The 25,146-nt window shown below is 37.4% G+C and overlaps 1 protein-coding gene across 13 annotated transcripts; it reads right to left on the bottom strand.

The window, feature by feature from the left end:
• Positions 1-1,114: 1,114 nt before the first annotated feature.
• Positions 1,115-23,444, bottom strand: LOC103716726 (light-mediated development protein DET1). 13 transcript variants are annotated; one of them, XM_017845097.3, is made up of 11 exons: positions 23,140-23,443; positions 21,161-21,588; positions 20,837-21,065; positions 17,924-18,097; positions 7,403-7,516; positions 7,103-7,159; positions 6,895-6,975; positions 6,648-6,812; positions 5,817-5,912; positions 2,602-2,701; positions 1,115-1,627 (listed from the first exon to the last, which is right to left on the bottom strand). In XM_017845097.3, the coding sequence occupies exons 1-11, from the start codon at positions 23,209-23,211 to the stop codon at positions 1,455-1,457; spliced, it is 1,689 nt and encodes a 562-aa protein (XP_017700586.2). In that variant the 5' UTR covers positions 23,212-23,443; the 3' UTR covers positions 1,115-1,454. The 13 variants fall into 13 exon arrangements, 11 of the variants coding, with proteins under 11 accessions (XP_017700586.2, XP_008803065.2, XP_008803066.2 ...); XR_605577.4 differs by lacking the exon at positions 1,115-1,627 and adding an exon at positions 1,697-1,981 and having other exon boundaries at positions 5,830-5,912; XR_605579.4 differs by lacking the exon at positions 1,115-1,627 and adding an exon at positions 1,697-1,981 and having other exon boundaries at positions 5,830-5,912; positions 7,403-7,471.
• Positions 23,445-25,146: the final 1,702 nt, after the last annotated feature.

Raw genomic sequence — 25,146 nt, 5'->3', positions numbered from 1 at the left:
TATGTCTTATATGTATGCTTATTTATATCATGGGTAGCTTAGATCTAATGTCACTCATGCAAGAATTAGTCTACAAGTAGTCTTCAATCCTTGTACGCATGAAATTTCAGAGTACTCAGGAACAATCAGCAGGCAGATCGCTCAATGAAGATTGGTGCATTAGCTGTAGCTCATTATGTGGACTTTAAAAGCCTCACCAATCTGCAAGGCTTATTGATTGATGAGATTGGAATTCTGCAGGTTTTGCTAATAACCTCTCTTGAAAAAGATTGTCATAGTTTATCCAAATTCCTTCAACATTGATGATATGCAAATTGGACCTCCAGCTTTGAGTAATGCTATGGGGCGCCCATTTTATGCACAAGTAGAGTATGAGGACATTAGTGCAAACCAAGGGCTGGAAATAAAGTACCCAGCCAGCAAGACCCTAAATTTTAAAGGAAAATAAATCTAAGGAGGAGTTGATTTCCCCTTAAAAAGGAATCAATAAAATGGACTTGAGTTGACCATGATTAGTAGGAAAGGTTTTATTATTCCCATTTAGTGTCATATTATTGAGATTTTAATTTATAGCTGATCCATTGGAAGGAAAAACTTCTTTTTTGGGGGGGCAGGTGGAGGGTAAGGATTAAAAATGGGGAAAAATTCTTAAGAGATAATACTGTCTCTAACTCCACATGTTTTCTTTTATTTTTTTTTCCCCTTACTTTTTAGTTAACTCAGCGTGTTTTCATAATGAGCATTAAACTGAAATTTTCACCTGACTGTGGGGGACTACACAGGCATGTTGGCCCCCAGAATCAAATAAATCCATCATGGTACAAAATAATAGCTTTTATAATGATTTCGAAGGGCACTACTATATTATAGATATGATTCATAATGGGTATGTAAAGAATAATCATATTTGACCTTTTTCAAGAGAGTCATATCCGAGTGTTGCTCTGTTATAGCAGATGTTATATAACAGAAATAATAACAGTGTTGAGCATATGCATTGCCTTTTTATACAAATTATTTTTTCAAAAACTCATTTTACCATTCGAGAAATTGAAGGTAAATATTTTTTTTACAGATAGTGATATGGAGAATAGCATCATTAATTTTTCTTATTCTTCTAATACTGCCCATTAATTTCTACTAAAATGTTTTACAACGAATGCTACAATTATTTTAATATTAAATATTTTCAAACAACATCATGATGGGGCAAATAACAGCCCTCGCAGTCGTTATATCAACAAATAATGGTTTTGGACTAGAATAAGGCCAGTAGCGAAAACATGCAATCCACCAACTGTATGTTGCGTTAAGGTGCTGTTCTTTGCCTGGTTACAGTTGCAGTTGCTACAATTAATTCAGACATTCAAAATAGCTTTTTGGATGCCTGCAATTGCAACTACAGGCTAACCGCAAAAATGGCTCAAATCTTGTAATTGGAACTGTAAATAAATTTAGCTGCAATTCCAAGTACATGATTCATTGAAATTGGAAGCAGCCCTCAAAGAAATCCCCTCAGCATTCTCCAACTGTTGAAATTTAACATTGCCCCGAGTACCTGGAGATCGGGCAGCATACCAACCAAAGCAGAAACAATTTACATCCCTGCCAACTTTAAGGTTAAGTCCTGCAATGCAAGTGTGAGAATTAATTTCGGAAGTTGCTGATGATCTGACAATGAGAAAAATGCTCCACCTGTGTCCACACTTCAAATAATTTGTTATTTCATTTTGTTAAACACTCGTTAGCATTAGATTTTGTACTCTGTGGCAACACTTCAAATAAGCAGTGCTGCTTGGTACTATCCTGTACCCTTACAAAAATAAATACAAGACACATATACTTCATCTCCGGAAATGTATATTCACAACAGTTGGTTGCATATATGTCTGCTGGATGGAAAGAGCAAATGGTAAGTAAGGATGGAACAGGAATGATGAAATTCTCTTTGGCCTGCCATCAGAACCACCAGCCTCGGGTCCTATACAAAAGAATCAAAGTCCACTTAATTCACTAAACGACGAAATAGATGAGTTCTGAAACAGCTTACATACTCATCACTGAGTCTGTTGTGAAAATGAGGGATGAAGAAAATATTATCGCCATGATAATAATTATGTCTTGAACTCATGTCAGTCTCCATCAACTAGCAGGCTTATGAAAATATGCAGCAGAAATTACAAAATAGTCCATGAAAATGGGCAGGCTTTTCTTATCAGATTATTTGGGTAACGTGCATCACATTTCTGGGGCTCTAGTAAGGAAGGCACCGGTAACTCCATTGGAAGGGAGAAGAAGCATTGATGGTAACATCCTGGATACCTCCAGAGGTTTAAAATGAAGAACAGTATAGTGGTATCTATCAGCCAAAATGCACTGCGAAACATGAGAAAGCAGTAACTGATTGTTGTCATAGGGGCTGAACCCAAGTCAAGAGCGGGAGTTGAAGCACAAGCAAAAGCTGGTTTACCAAACATAGAAAAGCACAAGCCACAGCCTGGTGCCAGAACAGGGTGAAAGAATCTAGTCACATTCTTCATAATATGACCTATTAAGGGTTCTCCCTAAAACTTTGATCCAATTAATCATCTTGAGGTGTACCTGGTTTTATCTTGAACTTAAGGATATTCGGCTGCCTCCTTGAAATGAACTTTATTGGATGTTCAGTAGAGTGTCTGTGGCGAACTGTTGCTGAAATCAACTACAAAAGGACAAAAGCAACAATCAGGCAACAGTTGTAACATAACATCAATGATGAAAAACCATTCAACCTACACATTGAGCACCTCTTATAGGCCAGTCAGAAACAAATATTCAATAACAGTGTCAGAGACAAATTTATAATCTCAAAAAAAAAAAAGACTAGTGATTTGTACTTTAATCATATCCGGATATCCAACAAGCCACATCCCACCTTACTTGAGAAGCAGACCAGAACTGACACCATACAGATAAAGCATGGGAAATGTCGGAGTATGGGCTCTCTATCAACTAAAGAGTTGGCATAAGCTTATTTACTTTAACAGACTTGGTTTAACACCGAGTTTGAGACAACATAATAATATTAATATTTTTATATAGGGATATTCGATACCAATTTTCTATCAGATCCACAGCAGGTAATGATCCAGCTGATGTCAGGATATGCTAGGAACTGCATAGTTTATGATGTACAAGGATTCCAAATGGTTGGTTAGATATATGACAAAGTTCGCCATCTTGGTACCAGCCCCCTATTGGTACTATCTTGTTACAATGTTGATATATCTTACAAAGGTCGGTTTGGTATGCCGACACTCGATACGTCTGCTGTACTATGTACCTATTCAGTACTTGTATAGTACAGTACACTCGATTCACACCGATGCTGACTGGTACAACATACCATTATATATATATATACACACACACACGCACACATACATACCATTATATATATTTTCATTTAAGTGAACTCATCGTTGAGATTTTAGGGTTTTGCTGTCACTTAGTGACTACTTCTTCCCACACTCTGAGGTTAGTAATTAGTGCTACCATAGCATGTGGCAGATAGATCAAGTGATGGCCAACAAAACCATACATACGCTGCATACAAACAGTTCTACTTGAGAAGCAAATAAAAAATTAAAAGACCATCATGGTCAGTTAGACCTAACTATTAACCTATATATTCTTTATTATATTCAACTATGACTGTTCATTGACATATATAGTTAAAAAAAAAAGCAGGGAAGGGATGCGTGAAGAAAATAAGACAATGTAATATCAACCATTTAGTACCTGATGGGATCATTGAGTGAAGATCAGATAGTAGAATTGGCAAACAAAGATTTAAAATAGAGGAGAAATTAATATAGCAAAAGAACATAAAAGTGATAGGAGGAGAAAACAGAGCAAGATGACCTATGATATGAGAGAGAGTGTATGTGTTGCTCTGGAGGGGCAGGGTATGGCATGTGCCTGCACGTGCATGTTATTATCCTCATGAATTTGGGAAGGTTCTTGTTTCGCAAAACTTAGTGATGGGTTATTTTGCTAGGGGGAAAAATATTACCTTCTTTATAAGTTAAAAATAGGTTTGAAGTATTTTATGATTATAAATTTTATGCTTCTAATGATAATTTAGTCAATTATGTCTAGTTAAACAAGTATAGAAAGATGGATAATTAGACATTTTTCACCAAACAAGAAGCCCACTTTATCTCTTTTGTCCTTGATCAAGAATATAAAAAGGGAAGAAGAACAAGGAGAGTTTTTTCTCTTATTGATAACATAAAAAGGGAAGAATAATGAGAAGCAGCGGGGGGAATAAAAAGAGAAAGAAAGAGAGAGAGTGGAGGGGGGCGGAAAGGGGAAAAGCATTTAAATGTGGCTGTTAGCTTAGGGAAGCAGCAGACCACATAGTTCCTAGAACTTTATAAGACTCCACATCTAGCTTAAAATTTGGAAGTGTTAATTCTCATTAAACTAAGTAATTAGATAAAGATAAAGGCCATAAATTTGCACAGGTGCAACCATTAATGATTTTATATTTTTCTAATGGGTCATTCAACTTAAAGCTTAGACTCTATGTGATAGCCATACATGTCATCCGTAAAGTAAGGTTTGATATCAGTTTCAGTATCAGTTTTAGCTAGGTGGAATCAGTTTTGATTTCAACAATTTTAATTGAAAATGAAAAGGAGAAGATAAGAAAATAAAAGTAGTGAGAAGTTGAATTAGCTACATCGTTTTATTCACAGGGCTAAACAATTATTGGACAACTACAAAAATAATATCATATATATTAGAACGAATAAGTTAAAAAGGACTTATTTTTAAAATTTAATAGGCCATTCTAATGTTTTATGAATGTCTGCAAAAGTGTAGAACTAAATGCTATCAGACATAAACTATACATCATGAATTCTAAAAATTTGATAATATCACAAAAGTACCAATATAAAATTTATAAAAACATAATCCTGTAATCGTACAATTTGGCAACTGCATATAGCTCATTGATTGGTACCAATATGTCCTTTCTGCCAGGCATTAATGGGCATCATATAAGAAGGGATTCTTAAGCTGCTGGACTTTGAGTCCAATGAGGAAACCCTCCTCAAGTTGGGATTTCTATTATTTTATGCATAGTAAAAGTTATCTAGATTAAGAACCTAATACAGCAAATTAAACATAAACAATTTCAACGAGGCATATTATACCTTTTTAAAACTTATCATGCATCTAAAATCTTTAGCAACCATGTGCATTGGCACGTACATTATGGCTAGTTATTTTAAAGTTTAATAGGTCATTTTAGTGTTTTATCAATGGCTGCCAAAGAATAGAACTGCATGCTAACAGGTACAGACTAACATAAATTCTAAAAATTTGATGACATCACACAGAATACTAATATAAAATTTATAAACATAAAACACAAATAATATAAGTTGGCAACTGCACATAGCTCACTGATTAGTGCCAATATGTCATTTCTATCAAATACTAATAGTCACTATCATCACATACTTGTGGCTGTCACCACTGCTGGAGCATGGTTGCAGTACACACCAAAAATATATCAGTTTGTGTTTGTGTTTCTGTGTGCTTATGAAGCAAATTTTGTATTACAGAAAGCAATCGACACTCTCAAACGTCATTAAATGGACTAATAATTAAGTGAAATTAGAAATAGCAGGAGTTGACCTGCAAACATAGCAGAACTGCCACTTTTGATCGCAATGAAAATTATGATGATGAACAAGGTGATCAGTAAAATTAAGTAATCCAATTTTCACATATATGATAAACTCTGACTGAATAGATCAGACCTTTTCATCATACCGAAAGAGTGATAGATCGAAATATGGTGAAGGACTTTGGGACTGGCAAGTGCATGGTAACGAAGTCATCATCTTCTTCACGAACTGCCAACAACAAATAACATATAACTTAAAATAGAGAGGGCATACAAAGAGCAAATAGGTGAAACATATGCAAGCTTTCTAGCATATCCAGATCCTTAAAAATCTTCAGCCAATAATGTAGTTGTTACTAATGGATGCAAACCAGTCGACATACTGTTTCTAGGAAAAAACACTTATTTTGCCTAAATATATACAATCAGCTCCATGTTTCAGAAGTTAACTATAGGTTGTCATTCGTGTACAATGACTCAATGAGACCTATTCTCAATCATCAATATACCAAAAATATAAAAACTGAAAAAAATAGAGACATTGCAATTATAAGTCATGCTACCGATTTAAACAATTGAACCTCCATTAGAAAAATTAAATAAGAGATAACTAATTGTTTAAACCGTACTCTCCAATCCCAAATTCTGATACAAGGAAATGTAAAATATTAAAAAAATTAAAACAGAATTAGACAAGATCAGGGTTAGAGTAGTATATGAAACAAGAAAACCATAAATAATTTAGCATCCTAAAATTACTTAGATATTTAGAACAAATTCTAAGATGGAATAGCTACATAAGCAAATAAAGTTAACAATCACGTCGCAAGCTTACAGAAAGAGCATTTGGTGAAGCATGGATCAACTGATTAAATTATATTTCTTTAAAAAAACATTATAATCCCTGCATAACTATACAATGAGCTAAAAGAGGTAAGCCCATACCTCAAGAACTGAGCATTACCTGTGAAATGTTGTTTGTTTTGTTTTTAATGCACCAAAGCTGATCGAGAGCATGGGTGTTATTGGAATGAGAAGATATAAAACTTGCATGCAAAGAATTTCTCGAATTTGCATGAAAGTAGTCATAGAATTGCTCAAACAATGAGTAAAGCTCCTCTGAAGAATTCTGCAGAAAATAAAACATCAATACAAATAATTGATTCAAAAATGCTATTTTAACAATGACCGCATTGGTATAAAGCAACTACCTGATAAAATGCAACAATCTCTGTTGTTTCCATGTTATACACAGCAAAGAATGCTGGTTGTTGATCAGTACTTCGGGCAACCTAAATTTTTAAATATATGGAAAATTGAAGATTTGATGAAAAATCACAAAAAAAATATATAACCAGATTTAAGCATACGAAAGTGAATATATTTTTCCCAGAAGTAATACAATCTAATGATACTTACCCCTCCATCCACACTGCCAAACTTAATTAAAAGGTGATGACGATCCAAGAACTGCACCTGTTCAGAGTGTTCTAGTAAGCTACAACTTGGAACAAATCCTTGAGATTATAAGAAAAAACAATCAAAAATCTCAAAAAAAAAATCAGAAATTATTGGTCCAGGCAATCAACATATACAAAATTTCATAAGAAAGAATAAATTCTCATTCAAATTAATCTCAAAGTGAAACAAAAATCGTAATCTTTCAACATGTTAAACAAAACTATTGAACTTGTAAAAGGAAGCATGAATAATGCATACCTTCCACATGATGAGATCAACATAATCTTGAAAGTGAAAATAGAATTTCTTCTTTAAATGTTGAACCCTCTGGAACAAAAGCATGATTTCATCATTATCCTTTTCCAAACAACTCTTCCATAGCCGGACCAAAAGTGCATTACCAATAAAAAAAAAAAAAAGAAACAGTAAAAGAAAGAAATGATGTTTCATAATTTTAAATGTTATGGAGATATAAAGCAACTAAACAAGTTGCATCAGAATACCTAAAGGTCAATATCTAAATTAGACGAAAAGGACATTCAAAAAATAAGGATACAATCATAAAACCCAGTAAGACCACATAGCCTCTTTCACCTTTGTGTTTTCCAAGATTCGTCGTCTCAGTACTGAAATCTGTATTGGTGCCATACTAGCATGGTGCCGGTACGGTACAAAATTTTTTTGGCATACTGAGTATCGATACGCCACCAGTATCAGGTACCGGTACCAAACCGGTATGGTACGGTACACCGGCCGGTACAACGTACCTTCTGTTATAAGGCCCAACACAGACAAATGTGTCACAGGTGATATAGACACAGGCATCCGACATATTAAAGAAAGCAGTATAAAGACACATGGATATGTCTATGAGCATATAGTCAACATATATGAATTCATTGAAGTATCCATCGTTGTCAATTTGTCATATAGCGTGCCTCTAGATGATGGACATAGCCTGTCCCCCAGCAGTTCGCCCAAGCACCCAACAGTTGCTCAAATAATGAAATTGGTATAGCACCATTTCATTTAACTACTTCATAAATATCATTAACCTCCATATATCTCTCAAGTAACAATTAAACATGCCTCAAGGCATAAGCAATTAATTTAGTGTATGAGTACTCATTAACAATTAAAAAACACTTTCAACATGCACTATAATTTGTATTATCCACACTAAACTCATAGATAAAAGAAACATAAGTAATAGCATACTTATTATTGTCTTATGATTCTTAACTCAAGCAGTATCTATCATTGAGATTTCTTCGCCACCCAACTTGTAAGACATGGGATCCCAAACTTAGGGTATGAATGAAAGAATTTAGGGGTCACTTGTTTAACACTTAACACATTTTTTACATGATTTTGTTTGGAGTCCAATCCAATGGTCACATTCCCTCATTAACATTCATGAATCATTTACAATAATAAATTAGAAAGAATAAAAAAAACAGAGGTTACAAGAAAATATGTAATAGGCTGAATATATAAATGTAATCGCATCCATGTGTTTTTATATATACATAAATATCTACATATGAACACATATATATTACATACATACATGTCCATATATGAACATACATATATTACATATGTAAACTAAATATATAAATACATAAATCCATACATATGAATATGTGGACAAATATACAGCATAGACTACATCTCATCAAATCTTTTGTAGAGGATATAAAAGCTTTTTTAAGCATGATTTACATTGTTGACCCATTCTTCATCAGCTCAAGATTTTGGGGTCAAGTGGTATTTTCCAGCAAATCTTTATATCAGTCCTTTCCTAAACCCTTACTGATCCCCTTCCCTTCACTGCCCTACATCATATGGTATCAGCACTTAGATTGCCAGAGATCATTAGTTCAAACCTCCTTCAAGTTATTTATTTAAGTCACCCAGTTGTCATCTTGACTTGTTTCAGTTGTTGTGACTTGTTCTTCCTATACTTGTTTATCTATCCACAGGTGGTCCAGGCCGCACATTGACGGCAGGTGTTAAGCCTTACATACATCATTGTCCCAATTCTTGGCAACACAAGTTTTTGGGGCCAATTAGTTGACAGACCTTTTAGTCCTTGATGCTCATCAAGATTCATGCCCCAATAGCTTTTAAATATATGCATGTCTCATGTCCCATTATTCCAAAAGGATAATACCATGGATGCACTACCTTGATTCACACCAATGGTTAAAAAGTTGTTACCTCCACTACCAAATATTTGATGGGAAGTGTGCAGTCCCATTCTCTGTCCGACACACACACATGTACCTATATGTGCATGCATAAATATATGGCAGCCTAGATGGGTTTCACTTGAGGCATCCTGGTGCCTATCTACCAATTAGGTGAACACCTGCAAGGTTGCAACAGCAAATATGTTTCCTATTATAACTATAAAGCACGGATGTGTTTTAGATACACATGCCACATAAGCCCAACTATATTTTTTGCTATAACTAAAAAAAAAATCAAAATGTCTAATTAATTATTGATTGACAAGAATAATATTATCAAGAATCCCCAATGTGAGTCTATCATGAGTGTCACACGTTGATATGCAATGTGAAATTTATCTCCTAGCATATGAATATTTCAACTTTCATTATACTTTTTCTCTGTTTTTTCTGTTATAACAAGCAATTTGAGAATGTTCCTACCATTTGGATTTTGGAATGTGCCATAATCTCATCTCCTCCCTTCCCCACTTCTTAAAGGACAAAAACGCAATGTGATTTCTGTAAGCCCAGTAATAAATTAATAGCCATTTTACTATTTTTACTTCCCCTTGTCCATCTCTTTTTCTGTTACAATATCAGCTCAGATATCTGATGAGAAGCCTTTTTCAGATTTTTTTCCCACTTTTGTTTGTGAAAAGATCAGCATCGACTCCATGATGGATTTCACCGTGCTGAAGACCCACACTTCATTCAGACATATGACTGCTCCACAACTGCTGTAAAAAGTAGGGTTACTGATGCTAATACAGAGTTTTTTGTGTGAACATGTATGCTTGCAAGGTTTGAACAAGTGTGAGAGCATGGAATGCCGTACCTGCCCGCACCGGCCGGTACAGGCCGTTACGAACCGGTCCGGAGGCAAAACGGTACCGGATCAGCGTGGGAACCGGTACCGCGGGTTGGTTTTTGGAAAACCGACTAGTGCGGCTTCTGTACCAGTTGGTACCGGTCGTGCACCAGTGACGTACCAGACAATTTGCACCGGCACGTAGCTTTTCTTTTTTTTGAGCACAACGCCGCGCGCTGTGGTTCAAAGAAAAGAAGTGGCCATTGTCGGCCACTTCTTTTACTGTGGCCGAATGGCCATAGTAAAATTTTAAAATTTAAAAGAAGTGGCCGACAACAGCCACTTCTTTTTAATTTTTTGTGGCCGAAAGGCCACGCGCTGTGGCCCTTTCAGCCACATCCCAACCAAAGCGCGTGGCTTTTGGGATTAAAAAGGCCACGCGCTGAATTCTGTCGCCGAAATGGCGACAGATTGTTTAATTAAAAAAAAATCTCCCCCCAGACGCAGGTCATGCAGTTCACTCTCGTTTGGCTATAAAAACCAAACGAGAGCCTCAGACCCTCAGGTATCCAATATAAATGAAGTGGCCTCTGAGTCTCTTAGGGGTAACCAGAGAAGGGCAAATTTGAGAAATAGCCCACAAATTGAGGAGCATGTCCTTCCTAAAAAATCAAGCGAAGATTATTTAAGGTGTGATTTCTTTCTCCTATTTTATTTCTTTAATTTTATTAATAAGTAGCTTAAAACAAATAGTTTAGAAATTGCCAAAAAAAAAAATTATGCCAAAATTTACCATTTTGGCTTAATTTTTTGATACGTTGTAGATTTATGGTAGGAATGGAGCCATCAAGGAAAACCAACCCCACAAAGTGTGATATTGGCTGGTCTTATGGGCGAAGAGTCGGGGAGCGACACCAGTTTCAGTGCATCTATTGCGACAAGGTCTTCAAGGGAGGAGAGGTAATCTGGTTGAAGCAACACTTAGCCGAAAATTCCAGTGAGGTTGTTACGTGTCCGAATTGCCCAGGCGAGATTTGTGTGCTGATGAGGCAGAATCTCGCTCAGGTCAAAGAAGCGAAGGAGAGGGCTTCCAAGTAGAGAGCGAAGGTGGATCGCCGAGCAGCAAAGCCATCTTCCTATCACTTTAGGGAGCTAGAGAAGATTGAGGATCTAGAGGAGGAGGCAGAGATCCAGGCTGCCATGCAGGCAAGCCTGGATGATCAGTGGCAGCAGGAGGAGGTGGCCAAGCATAGGGCTCAATTTGGGCCCTCTATCTACGAGTCGGGTGGCGGTTCCGGAAGCACCAGGCAAGATCCAGAGTTCATAAGGACAATCTCAGTTAGAAAGGGCGTCGGCAGAGAACATGGCCGGATTGCATCTATGTTGAGTAGTTTTGGTATCCGAAAAAAGTCATCTAGAAGGATTCCACCAGGAGCGACAATAAATAACGTAGATCTACATGCTCTCCCCAGCAGAGATTCAAGGCAGCAGAGGATAGACTCAATGTGGATGAAGGATAAGAAGAAAACTATGTGGTGAGTTGTTGCATCCTGGTTTCACTTCAGCCACATCCCAGCGAATGTAGTAGACAATACGTACTACAGGTATGCCATTTCCGCCATACAAGCTGCCGGTCCCGGTGTAGTTCCTCTAGGCCTGAAAAACGTATACGGTGAGCTTCTACACAACAATAAAGAGGAGCTGGAGAAATGGATTGACTTCTTCAAGAGCAAGTGGCCCATATAGGGACTAACCATCATGTGCAATGGTAGGACCGGTCCGACCAAGCGGAGCATCATGAACTTTCTGACATATTATGATACGAAGACCTTTCACAAGTCGATTGATGCTTCGGCTCATGTGCACGACACCTAGTACATCCTAAAACTTATGGAGGATATGATTGATTTGATAAGAGAGGAGAATGTCATGCAGGTCGTCACTGATAATGAGCTGCAATATAAAGCCGCCGGAAAGATCTTGATGGAGCGGCGACCACATTTTCTGGACCACATGTGCTGCACATTGTATCGATCTCATACCGATGGACATTGGAAAGATCCGTAAGGTGGAGCAAATAGTGGAGACAGCCCAACGCAACTAGTGGTTGTGAGCGCAACCGGTCCACCTTCGCCCTCATCCACAGCAAACAGAGGAACCGTTTGACACAACAACGCCTCAACGATTTTGCTTATGTGTACTACAATCTGCGGTTGAGGCTAAAGAGCATTCAGGACGAAATGGAGCTCAAGTATGCTGATCCGAACTACGGAACCTTCACCGATTATGACGATGATCTACTGCTCGGCTGGCTTGTGGACCAGCAGTAGGAGCCCAAGCTTGACAAGCCAGGATCACCTCTACGACCAGCCAGCTTCATAGCCACCGAGGCTAGGGTCGATCCAGAGCAATGGACTGAGCGCAATATTCCACGCACTTCCAGAGCTGATCAGCTACAGGCACAGGGGAGCCAGTCACCACATAATTGGCACGAGACACCCTCTCAGAGAGCTGATCGAGAGATGCTCAGCAGATGAGGATGACATAGCCAGGCAATGAGGGCGGGAAAAAAAAAACAAAGGGTCCTAATGGAGAGTATCAAAGAGACTTTGACCAGCAGCAATAAAGGTTCTGGTGGTGATGGATCTTCTGGCCATGGAGGGAGCGAAGGACAGTATGGTACTTATGAGACACAGTCGGAGGGTGGTCTTCATTTCACCGATGAGTCCCAATTTATGGGTGTGCTACCCAGGATACGGACCACGATCGACTATATGATAGGGTCTGAGGATATCATTGGATATAGAAGACGGGCTCCTCGAGGTTGTTCAGAAAGACATGATACCGCTGCAAATGAGGTCGCATACGGATACGGATTCTATTATCCACAACCTCAGCCAGACAAATATAGATATGGTGCATCGGATTTTGCTTCCGCCATATTCGGATGGGCTCCTACACAGTCAGAAGACACCTCTCAGACCCAGAGCGTGAGCGAGAGATTCGACAATTCTTCTAATCTGAAACGCGCTCCTTATGATTGGGTTGATCTGCCTCCTCCTGACTATACTTATGATCCGGATATCTGTGAAAGCCATCGGCACTCATCCCGATTTTAAATATCTCAGAGTGCTTTAAATGTATGTAAATGATTGTATGTTAATTTGAAGATATTTTTTATGTGAATCATTTTATCATTTCTATCATTTCGAATGGAACGAAGTAATAAGATGCATCATCTATATTTCAACTTTCAACCCTAAACCTAAACATAGAAACATCAAAAAGCATGAAAAAAGCAATAGAAAAACGTTAAACTTCACTTAATTTCACAAAATAAGATCCAACAGCGACAGTAATTAAAAAAAAATAACTGTCGGAACCCAAAACCCAGCCCTTCAACCAGGACCGGCACGGGACTGGTACGGACCGGACCGGTATGCCAACCAGTACCGGTACGGCAGACCTTGTGTGAGAGTGCTCTTTTTATTCTCTACAACCTGGAAGTCCGCATGCTTGTCCTAGCCAAGAGTGTTCCCAGCTGCTTCATTTGAAAGTGCAATTTGGCATGTTTCACTATGCAAGCAGGCAAGTTCACCCATATGAATTTGGATCTACATTCTACAAGCCTCTAATTAAACAAGTCACTGTTTAATATTTCAAGACTGCTGCTATGTTTGTCTAATAATGTTTGTCTAATAACATCCCAAGGAAGGGTGTAAAATTGATTTTCGGTGCAATACATGGGGGTTAGAGTGTTCATTTGGGGCCAAAATGCCAACCAATGTCTGCCAAACCAGCCCAAAGCACCCGATCTAGGCCGTACCAAGCCAAACCAGCACGAGACCGGATCAGCTCGGCCGTGGAATTCGGAACTTGCCCCCAAACCAGTTAGTTTGAAGCAGAACCGATGCAAACCAGGCGGTTCCCACCGGTTCGAACTGGTTCCCTACTCCCCCTCCCTTTTTAAGTAGTGGGAAGGCCTGAGAAAGCTTCCTTCATGATTTTTTCAAATCCCCTCGTCGCAGGCCAAAAAGCATGTTGATTTCGACGATTCAAGAATAATCCAACCCAAAACAAGATACGTTTTGTTTCTCCTACCTCATTTTCTTCTTTTTTTTCAATGCCAAAAAATTTTCAAAAAAAGGGGAGGTCAGGTCAAAAATTTCGATTTTGGCATGATTTCATGATAAGTTGTAGATCCAAGGTCCGCCAAACCGGGCCGAACTGCCAGATTCCGCCAGTACCGAATCAATTTGGTTGTAAACCAGATCGGTTCGCTAATAAGAAACGGTTTTGGCCCGTATGGGCTGGAACCACATGGGACCGGCCGAAACCTGTCCTTTTCGGGCCAGAACCGGTCGGTTCCAACCGGTTCGATGCCGACTCGGTGCAAACCGGTCAGTTTCCACCAAGTCAAGTAGTACTATGGCATTATTGCCATAGTAGCCTACTGGGGGCTTTAAAAGCCCTTCAGCAGCATTGGGAAGGCCCGAGAAAGCCTTTCCAATGGTGAGTTGCCACAGTGCCAGAGCTTCTCTAGTCCAAAAAATCTACAAACAACACCGATTCAGGCTATCGGAAGGAAGATCCAAGCCTGAATAAGGTGTACTTCCTCTTCTCTATCTCTTCTTCCTTTTTTGGGGCATATTAAAAAAATAGCTCAAATATTGCAAAATGAAAGAAGATCATGCCAAAGTTTTGAATTTGGGCATGATTTTTTTATATGTTGTAGATCTATGGATGATGTACACGCTGACATAAAAAATTTTATTTTTTAGATTTTATATAATTTTTAAAAATTAAAAATATATTTTTGGATCTGGATATCTACAAGAGCCATCTCCACTCGATCCGATTTTAGATATTGGCATGTATATTATACTTTAAATGTACATAACTAATTGTATTATTTTATATTTTTATGTCATTATTTGAATTGAGAATATTTTATATTGTTCATTTTATGATTTGTATCATTTTAAAGCAATAAGATGCATCATCTAGATTAAACCGGAATCATAGAAACATTAAAAAAAACATCAAGAAAACATCAAAAAACCATCAAATTAAACTTAAATTTATAAAAAAAAGTTCGAAAAAAGTTATTACCAATTAAATTTTTTGAGAACCGCAAAAAAAATTAGGGCATGCCGGTCCATGAACCGGCATCGAATCGATACCGATCTATACCGGACGCCGCCCGGTATGGATCCCGATACCGAATCAGCAGATCTTGTGTAGATCTATAGATGAACTACACAATCCCACTAAAATTCTTAATTTTTGGATTATATATAATTTTTTAATTTAAAAAAATATTTTTGGATTAAAAATTAAAAAAAACAAAAAATAACTGTAAAATTAGAATCTTATTTAGGGGCATACAAGCTACTCTCCAGCTAAATTTGGTATCCATTTATTTAAGTTTTAAAGCAATCATGCGCATAGTAGCCTAGGACTAAATTTTTAAAAAAATGAGAATTAAGTAGTCTTTGATGCATGCCCATGAGCTTAGAAAAAATATATGTAGCATCCATTGTAGAGTTCTAGCTATCCAAATCCTCTCTCAGACGGTATCTTCGAGTGGCTGTGAGCACAATTGGTCCACCATCGCCCTCATCCACAGCAAATAGGAAAACCGTCTGACATAGAAATGCCTCAACAACCTTGTATATGTTTACTACAATCTGAGGTTGAGGCTGAAGTGTATTCAGAAGAAAGTAAAACTGAAGTACACGAACCCGATTCATAATGCTTTTGTTGACGATGAGGATGATCCTATGATCAGATGGCTTGTGGGCCAGCAGCAAAAGCCAGAGCTTGATGAGCCAGGATCGCCTCCACAACCGGCCAATTTTGTAGCCAACAAGACTAGGATGGATGCAAGGCAATGGGCATATCGCAATATTCCACGCATCTTTGCAGCTGATTAGCTATAGCCATAGAGGTCAATGTAGAGCTGGTCCTTATATGACTTCTTGTCTGAGATATCCTTCCAGAGATATAATCGAGACTTAGACGAGGTAACCGCGCTACCTAGTCGACTCAGGAAGGCGACATCCATCCTCCCAGCATTGCTAGACAGAGAGGGGCACAAAGAAAAGGCATGCAACTGTTTAGCGCAACAAAAAAAGAAAAAGTAGTCACAGCCTTGATGGAGAGTGTGGAGAAGTCAATTTACTTAGATTCAGAGATCAGAAAGAGCAGCGATGATAATTCCGATGGTCATAGATCTGGTGGCCAAGAAGGGAGTGGACATAAGACCACCGTTTATGAGACAGTCGCAGGGTGGTTTTTGATTCAATAGTAAGTCTCAGTTTAAGAATACCACGCAGGATAGGGACTACGATACATAATCTGATAGAGCCCGCGAGGATACGATTGTATATTAGAGACGGGCCCCTAGAGATCCTTTAGGAGGATACGATGCAGTGACATATGACTTAGCATATGGAGTAGGATCCATAGACATCAGGTTCTAAGACATATGCTGGATTCTATTACCCACAGCCACAGACAGTCTACGAGAGACATCGCCATTCGACAAGATTTTAGATATCGGTATATATGTTGTATTTTAAATATATATAATTAATTGTATCATTTTACATTTTGTCTCACTAATTGATTTTAGAATATTTTATGTTGCTTCTTTTAACATACATCTCACTAATCATTTTATGTCCTACATCACTCTAAAACATCAAGAGGCATCATTTAGGATATATCGAGATCATAGAAATATCAAGAAATATCAAATTATATTTAAAATTATTGAAAAAATTGTAAAAATTGATTACCATTAATTCAAACTCAAAAATATTGAAAAAAATTGGTATGCCAGTTCAGAACTAGCATGCCATTGTGTACCATGTGTTGGTACATACCAGTTCGGTGTCATACTGAACCGGCTGCCGACCGATACGGGTCTCGGTACCGGTTTGGTAGATCTTGACGCCAACTTTGCCTTGGTAGTTCCCACAAATCCATGATTTATAACTTTTTCAAGGACCTTTTGGGGAAGATGTATCATTTCCCATATTTTAGTATTTCATGCATTCGAAACATAGAAATAGCCTCTCTACATACAAGGATAAAGTTTTATATATCTGACCCTCTCCAAACCTTTCAATAGCGGGAGCCTCTTGCACTGGGCCACTCTTTTTTAACCATATATTTTTTGAAAAGAATATTAGTTTAGAAATTATACATAATTTAGCTAGGTCCAAACTTCAAATCAATTTGTGATTATTATGGTCCCTACGAGCTCCTAGACTTCCTAAAGTGTGTCTAAAAAAAAGTCCACATGAAAAGACCCTAGGTCCTCTTCTTCGCATGAATAAAATCAATCTTCCCAGTTTGTTTTGTATCAATATATGAGAATCACAAAAAAACACACAATACAATGCAACACGATAATTAAAGGATAAAGAAAAAAAAAGGATAAAGAGAGCATTCTCCAATAATCTTCAGCAACTAAAAACCATGATATCAAAAATACTAAATGCAAACATCAGGTAATATACATACAGGTAGAGTGAAATGCAAATGTTAAGTACAGAAAATCAGAAAAATAAAAATCTATCTTCTCAAGACAGTGAAGTTTGCAAAACTTGAAGAAAAATAATAAATACACCACATCATCCAAGTACATAGCATACAGATTAGCTAGCACATTGTCAAATTCTAGTAATCAGGAAGTAAAAAAGAACATAAGTTATAAAAGCCTACCAAAGTTGGATCTGCTTCTTCATTCCATGTTTTACGAAAAATAAATGAAAGCAAACGCTGCTTGATACCACTAAGAAGAGAAGTCCCCTGTGTAACCTGGTGATGTTGAACGTCATTAGCTACTTCGTGGGCAGATAAATCATCTAGCTTAGATTTATCCAAGATTCCCATGCACTGAAGAAAATGAATCAGGTATAACAGATCTTATAAGAAAGATTATCACGCCACAACTAAGTATTGTGAGATCTTTAAAAATGAAAAACATAAGGAGATAAAATTATTGTCATGGCTATACCGTAAGCTGCTCTATTTCGCACATATCATAAAAGCAGATTAAGATGACAACCCTTACATCTTCATATCTTAAAGAACATTTGAAAGTTATTTTGATTAAGCAATAAGAATGCTTGCAAAACACATGAATCAAGATATTGCCTCCACACCAGCAATTGCAACAAAGTGATTGAATTATAAATGAAACTTCAGGAAGATCATATTCCAAAACAAAGGAAGGCATTAAGTACATATGCATTGCTGCGAAACACCAGCACAAATTCTATGTAGATCAAAATGATTAAATCATCCCTAATCATTTGCTTGATTTACCAAACAGCTTCGCAGAAACAACAAAAATAAGTTCAATAACCCTACTACTCAATGCCAATGCACCACAAGCTGTAATAATCCCACTGATCAAACTGACATGATGACAAATAAAAATGCTAGATCTTAAGATGCTTTTACAAATCAAAGAAAACAAGAACAAAGACCATGAGCTTTTTCTGTTTGAAGAAAGGTGAAAATAGAAGACCTGAAATTTTACTATTTGTAAAATTTGGATGTAGAAGGAAGAGGGTAAGTAACTTGTCACCAACCCAAAAGAGATGCACATAACAAACCTCAAAAAAATTATGCATTCGAGAAACAAAGGTTAGGCAAAACATGGAGGACAGGGAAGACATGACAATTGCATAGTTATACATCTAAAGCCAAAGTAACAACTTCATCCTCTCTACGCTCAAAGCAGGTAGTGGAGAGATACATGAAATCTAACCTGGCCCAATGGGGTACACAGCATGCAAACAGAAAGAGAGAGAAGAAAGTATATTTTGATCATCTAAAAGGAGCACTAAGTAGTTTCCTATCTAAATATGCTTTGTCCTTGGGAAAAAAATATACGACAAGCAAATAATCACATCCAATTCTATACCTCCTACACATGCACAGCCCCATAGATTGGACCTTATGTGTTAATAAGAGATGTGGCTATTAGTATTCCCAAAACAATATGACAAGAATCATTTGTTAATAAATACATATTCATGTTTCTTCATCTCTTTAAAACAAAAAAACAATACATCCTAATAGAGCTGGATGTGGGTCTGAAATAGACATGAATTTAACTAGACTCAGCAATATAATTCAAACATTATATGCTTCATACTTGTACCTAACATGAACCTGATCTAGTAAGAATTGCAACACTGTTAGACGACCAAGCAACTGGACCAGGTCATGGTTTACAAGATAGATTTAAAGCCATTCTAGGTCTGCTCTAGCTCAAGCAATACTAGGTCTGAAACAACTCATTTACACCATTTAGCATCACAAATAGCACGATCCAACCTAAAATAACCCAAAGATGTTATTTATTTCTTTTAGAGAAACAAAAAACACCTATTTTGCATCATTGCAATTATAGTTGTTGTAAGCACTGGTTAAAAGAAAAGTCATGACAATGCATTGGTGGTAGGACGGCGTCTTTAAAGCACTAATGCCCAATGTTGTCACGAGCAACTAGTGAGGTGCCTAGGCATGACCACCTAGGTGCTTGGACAACCAAGCACTTTCCAATTCTGAAGCCGTCATTCAACCAGAACCCTGGACAACAAAAAGGAACTTATATCCAAGTACATGCTTGCATTTCTAGTTATGAATCAAATCTTGATTCTGAAATCTGTATATAAAGAGAACAAAGAGGCAGAAAACAAGGTATACACACAGCAAGAAACAGATAATTGTCATAACCATGATGAAGAAGGCTTATTCATTACCACACAAAAAGGATATAATTCATTTACAGAAAACCAATATGGTAACACTTATGTGTGCTGCCATTGTGTGTTTCTCAAATTCGAGAACCGCTACAAAACGGTAGGAAAGAGAATGGGATCTCTCTTTCCAAATTTGATCACGAGATTACTTCGGACACAGAGTTCAGCACATTGGCATGGGACTCAGCAGCCAAAACAAAATAATAGCCACTGATTTCGGTTAATAGAAAAGACATTTTTTGGTGGGGGGGAGAGGGGAGGAAACTGGGTTATGTATGCCCTTCATAAAGGGGTTTCTTAAACCTTTTCTCATTAGTGAATTTCTATTGGATCACCTTCACCCAGCTCCATGGTAGGTTAACCTTGTAATATCCTATGTGCTATTTTCTTTTGTTATTATCCTCTAAGATACTGTGTTATTTGTGTGCACGATCTCTTGCATCAGGAATTCGGTTTCATATCGGGTTCGTCCAGGGTTCCACTCAGGGCACTTCCATGTAAAACATATCAGATGAGAGTAATCCATGCCTTCATTTTTTTTCCCCAAAACAGCAGTAGTGCGATCTTAATAATTTTCTAAATAGAAAGTATAGAAATTTATTCCCTAAAAGATTTATAACATAATACCAGATGCAACTCTTATCAAATCATATGATATTTTGAGCAACGTACAAGAGACAAATGGTAACCAAGTATAAGTCCGATATATTCCTCCTTAGTAATAAAACCATGATAAAATATGAAAAAAAAAGAAGAATTTAATCTGCATTATATGCAATACCCAATGTCTATTTAAGTTGACTATAATCTCATCAAGCTTGGGAAACTAATTTTTTTTCCAAGTAAGAAAATTACTTACGTGAGCATGGGAGTTAATAAATAACTCATCATCTTCTCGGCAGAATATACCTATATTTCGTACATCAACAAGGTTTCCAGAATCCCGAATTTGTAGTATATGTATTGTTTGATATCGAAGAGACATGATACACAACAGATCCTCATACAAGAAAACACCCATGCTCTGGGCCAAGTTGACAAAATCATTGCAAAAGGCTTTCTCATCTAATATGACTCCATCTTCCAGTCTGACACAAAAGTTATAAATATAATAATTATAAAAAGGAAAAATGGAGAACCCTTATGGAAAGCACACATGGTAAGTATTAGCATTTTCATCTACCTCACAAGGTAAAATGTTATCCTTTCTATTGAAGGGACTCCATCTATTGCACCCTCTGTGGTAGGTGCATCATGGCTTTGTGCAGTTGAGGTTGCAAACAAGCCGAACTGGTGGCTCTCCATATAAAGAAAGAAGTCCTTGCAAATAAACTCATTGCTGGATGCAAGAGACACACAGTAGAGCTGGGTGAAAAAGCTGTCGAACCTCTTTGCTTTCTGGGGCAGACTATGTGAATCGCAATCTTCTCCCTCGCACGAAAACGACAACCATGTGGGTCTGTAAACAATCAGATCCTGGTGATTCCTGCTAAAACTCACAAGGTATTGACCATCATCTGTAAACTTGCGAAAGGAATGGTCTGGACAATCGATATCATATATAGTACAGCTTGGAACCAAATTCTCATAAAAATGTCTAACAAGATTAACCTGTCCACATTAAAAAATCTGAGGTTTTTACAGATTCAAAGCAACTAAACATAAATATAGAACAAGATGGTCTCATTAACATCAAAAAATAGTGAATAATATGGAATACATTAGTCAAACTTAACAACCCTTAAATGCAACAATGACAGCCAGTGTAGTATAAAGTTGGAACCAAGAATAATACGGAATACATTAGTCAAACTTAACAACCCTTAAATGCAACAATGACAGCCAGTGTAGTATAAAGTTGGAACCAAAAACATTCAGCTGTCAGATCCTCACTGTGATTTCTCACCCTAGAAGATCCTTCTTTATTTTCAATGATTAAATAGTATGGAAAGGAACAAGAAATTCAGACCAGTTATCAGAAAGCATCTGATCATATGTTGATCAAGAAGATTCATGAAATATAACATGCATAAAGTTATTTAGCACAACAGTGTGCATTTCCTAACTAATATTTCAAACCTTATAACATCTTCTCAGGAAAGCTGGGTCAATCTGACAACCTCAAGGTACTTGCATAACCAACTGATATATACAACAGAACCAGATCCAAATGGTAAAGTTTTATAAATCCCAATCCAATGAGGCTTTTCCCCTCCCAAATGCTGCTATTCGTAATAAGTACGTAACCAATAAACTTAGTTTCTAGTCTATAGTTCACTTGGTTGACCGGAAAATTTGCTATCTTCTTCACATTCTGCATTCAAACTGAATTACCCATAAATTTAAAACATTCAGGAAAAGAATTACACCTTTTCATCAAATAGGGACTAGGTAACAGATCAAGTCCAGTTCAAGGCCAATGACCAATCTAATGGGACTTAACTCCTTGAAACCTATTTCAAGGCCGATGACAAATCTAATGGGACTTAACTCCTTGAATCCTATTTCACCAATCTAACAGGACTCAACTTCTTGAATCCTATTTACCATCTGCCTCCGCAAAGGCTTGCATAATCCATCAACACAACCTTCACCATCACTTCATAGCTTCAAAAAATGATAAGTCGCCCTTTCCCGTCAACACACTACTTTATCAGCATTCTTCATCCGAATTACGGAAGTTGTTCCAAAATCCATGCGAGCAAAGAGGAATGTCGATGCCAAGAAGGCACTGAGCAAAGGGAAACTCATGCATTGAACCCCCGCGTAAAATCCATACTCCTCTCATCGATCTAGCCAACCTTGAAGCAGCAGGCAGCTCAACAATCGATCGCACACAACAGATTTGCAAATTCCGTTTTAATTCAGAACTCATGGCTCAAAAATCTCTGCTTGTTACACCCATCTTTACTTTTACAGCTCCCCTGCTTCTTTCAGACACTGGAAACTGACATGCATAGACTTACATGGTTGTTCAGGAACGATTAGTATCGAATTGGGGCGGTTAAACAAACGATTTGGACAAAATGTTTCTTTGATGCTTTACCAATTACATGATGATTCATAAGAAGAAAGCAAAGAAAGAGAGAGAGAAGAGAGAGCAATCAATTGCAAAGAAGATGAGGGCAACAGGAATGGGGAGAAAGAGAGAGGGAGGCGTACACTGGCCCCAGGGCGAGGGGTGAGGATCTGGCGCTCGAAGACCCTGGCAGCGAGGTTGTTGCTCCTAAACATCGGTACGGCGGACGGGAGGAGGCGGCGGGCGGCCAAACCGAGGCGAGGGAGGGGTGGCTGCGGCGGAGACGGGCATGCCTCTCCACCATCCAACCTTTTTTAGAGAGAGATGAAGGCTGTCCCTCCGCCTATGGGGTGGCAGCACGTGTGGTCTTGCCTACTTGCCTGCCTTCTTCACTCGCCGCCTTCGTCGCTTTTGGCTGTCGATAACACCGCTCTCTCTCTCCGGGAAAGTTTGTGAGGACGACAAAGGGACACGAAGAGGCAGGGGCGAACAAGTGGGCCCCAAACCAGAAGTTAACAGACTCGTTTCGACAAAGAGATTCTTTTTTATTTTTTTTGTTTTTCTATGAATCTCCGAATATTAAAACATCCAGCATGTTTTTCTAACAAAATAAAAAAAAATGGCATGAACATCCTTCTAAATATTGAATTTTGTATGAATACCCTTCCAAAATTGATATTTATATGTATGACCTCGTAAAACTCTATTATTGTACAAATACCCGTAATATAACAGTTGTTTTAATGGTATTAAAAAAATCATATTTATATTAATTAAAAATAAAATAAAATTTTAAAATTATGCTATTGTCCTTATCTTTTTCTATTTGCATGTCTACCTATTAAGGATATTTTAGTCATTTTAATTTGAAACTGTTAATTTTTTAACGTCATTAGATAGCATTGGTATATATGCAAAAACAAAAATAAAAAGGGTAGAATGCCAAAACAAGTGTTTTACAAGGATATACATACAAATATCAATTTTGGAAGGGTATTTATGTAAAATCCGATATTTAGGAGGGTATTCATGCAAAATCCGATATTTAGTATAGATTGACTATTGTATCCTTTAATATATTTTTGAATGTTTGATGTAAAAGATATCTAAATTATGATACTTGATTTGTTATTTTTTAAAAAAAAAATACTTAAACCCATTCAATTTAAGGCTAGTTTCGTTATGTATCTCACAACTTTAAAAAAAATTCATAATGATCTATAAAATTTGATAAGTGGTTCAAAATAGTCCCAATATCCATCTCCGTTTACTTGAAGTTATTGGATTCCGTTATATGATAATTATGTGAGATATTTAGGATTGAATTGTGTTGCTGACAGGCTCCCTATAGGTGATATTTATTTGGTACCAAGAGAAGAAGTTAGGACTTAGTTTGGAAAAACTTGTTTCTTCTCTATAACCTAATGTTTGATTGTCTTCAGCCACATCTCAGGTTTTTCTCCTTTTGGATCCAATTCTATCATTATGGAAGGAGGACTCATTGCAAAATGTCGTGGATGGCGCAACCCTTGATGGGCATTTTTATAGTTGTTCAATGTATGAAGTTGGTTTTTTTTAGTTGAATTCACCTTCTTTTGCACTATACAGATCTCAAAGTATTCTAAACTCCATTATTTATATGCTTGTATAGATTTTCAAAGAGACCGTACTAAAAAAAGATGAATACTTCTTTTGTGTGGAAGATACAAACCTTTCCTAGTTCCTACGCCATCAGAATTTGCCTTCAATCTTCATCCAAGACACCTGAGGTGGCTCCCAGGGGGAATACATTGGACCCATTGCTGCATGGGAGGCTTCCGTGCCAATGTAGCACAGTGGGCAGCCAAGCCGAGCCTTCCTGATAACAGTATTAGTAGTACCACAGTACGCTGCAAAACAAAGGAGTTTCTATTCTTTCAAGGAAACCAAAGAAAAACATAAAATAAGGAGATGAGGGTCTCATGAAAAAAAAAAAAGAAAAAAAATGATAGAACAAATCTTAAAAAATCCAATCCCCAAGCGAGCTTGGATTCAAACTTATGATCTGGGACTAGGCATGGACAATGCAGAGGCCTAAACTTTCATCAACAATCCCAGCGGTAGGAGAGTGCTTTGTAGCCAACGACATCCCTAGAGATCAAAGGAAAAAG

This window comes from Phoenix dactylifera, chromosome 18 (genome assembly GCF_009389715.1).
Source record: "Phoenix dactylifera cultivar Barhee BC4 chromosome 18, palm_55x_up_171113_PBpolish2nd_filt_p, whole genome shotgun sequence".
Classification (NCBI taxonomy): Eukaryota; Viridiplantae; Streptophyta; class Magnoliopsida; order Arecales; family Arecaceae; genus Phoenix; species Phoenix dactylifera.
The sequence above is the reverse complement of the archived record's forward strand: the minus strand, read 5'-3'. Positions and strand labels throughout refer to the sequence as shown.

Coding starts and splice junctions, on each gene's coding strand:
- LOC103716726 (XM_026808312.2), bottom strand. CDS start 23,211: ATGTTTAGGAGCAACAACCTCGCTGCCAGGGTCTTCGAGCGCCAGATC. Junction 21,589..23,139: donor CCCCTCGCCCTGGGGCCAGT/GTACGCCTCCCT, acceptor TAATGTGGACAG/GTTAATCTTGTTAGACATTT. Junction 6,976..7,102: donor TTGGCAGTGTGGATGGAGGG/GTAAGTATCATT, acceptor TTAAAAATTTAG/GTTGCCCGAAGTACTGATCA.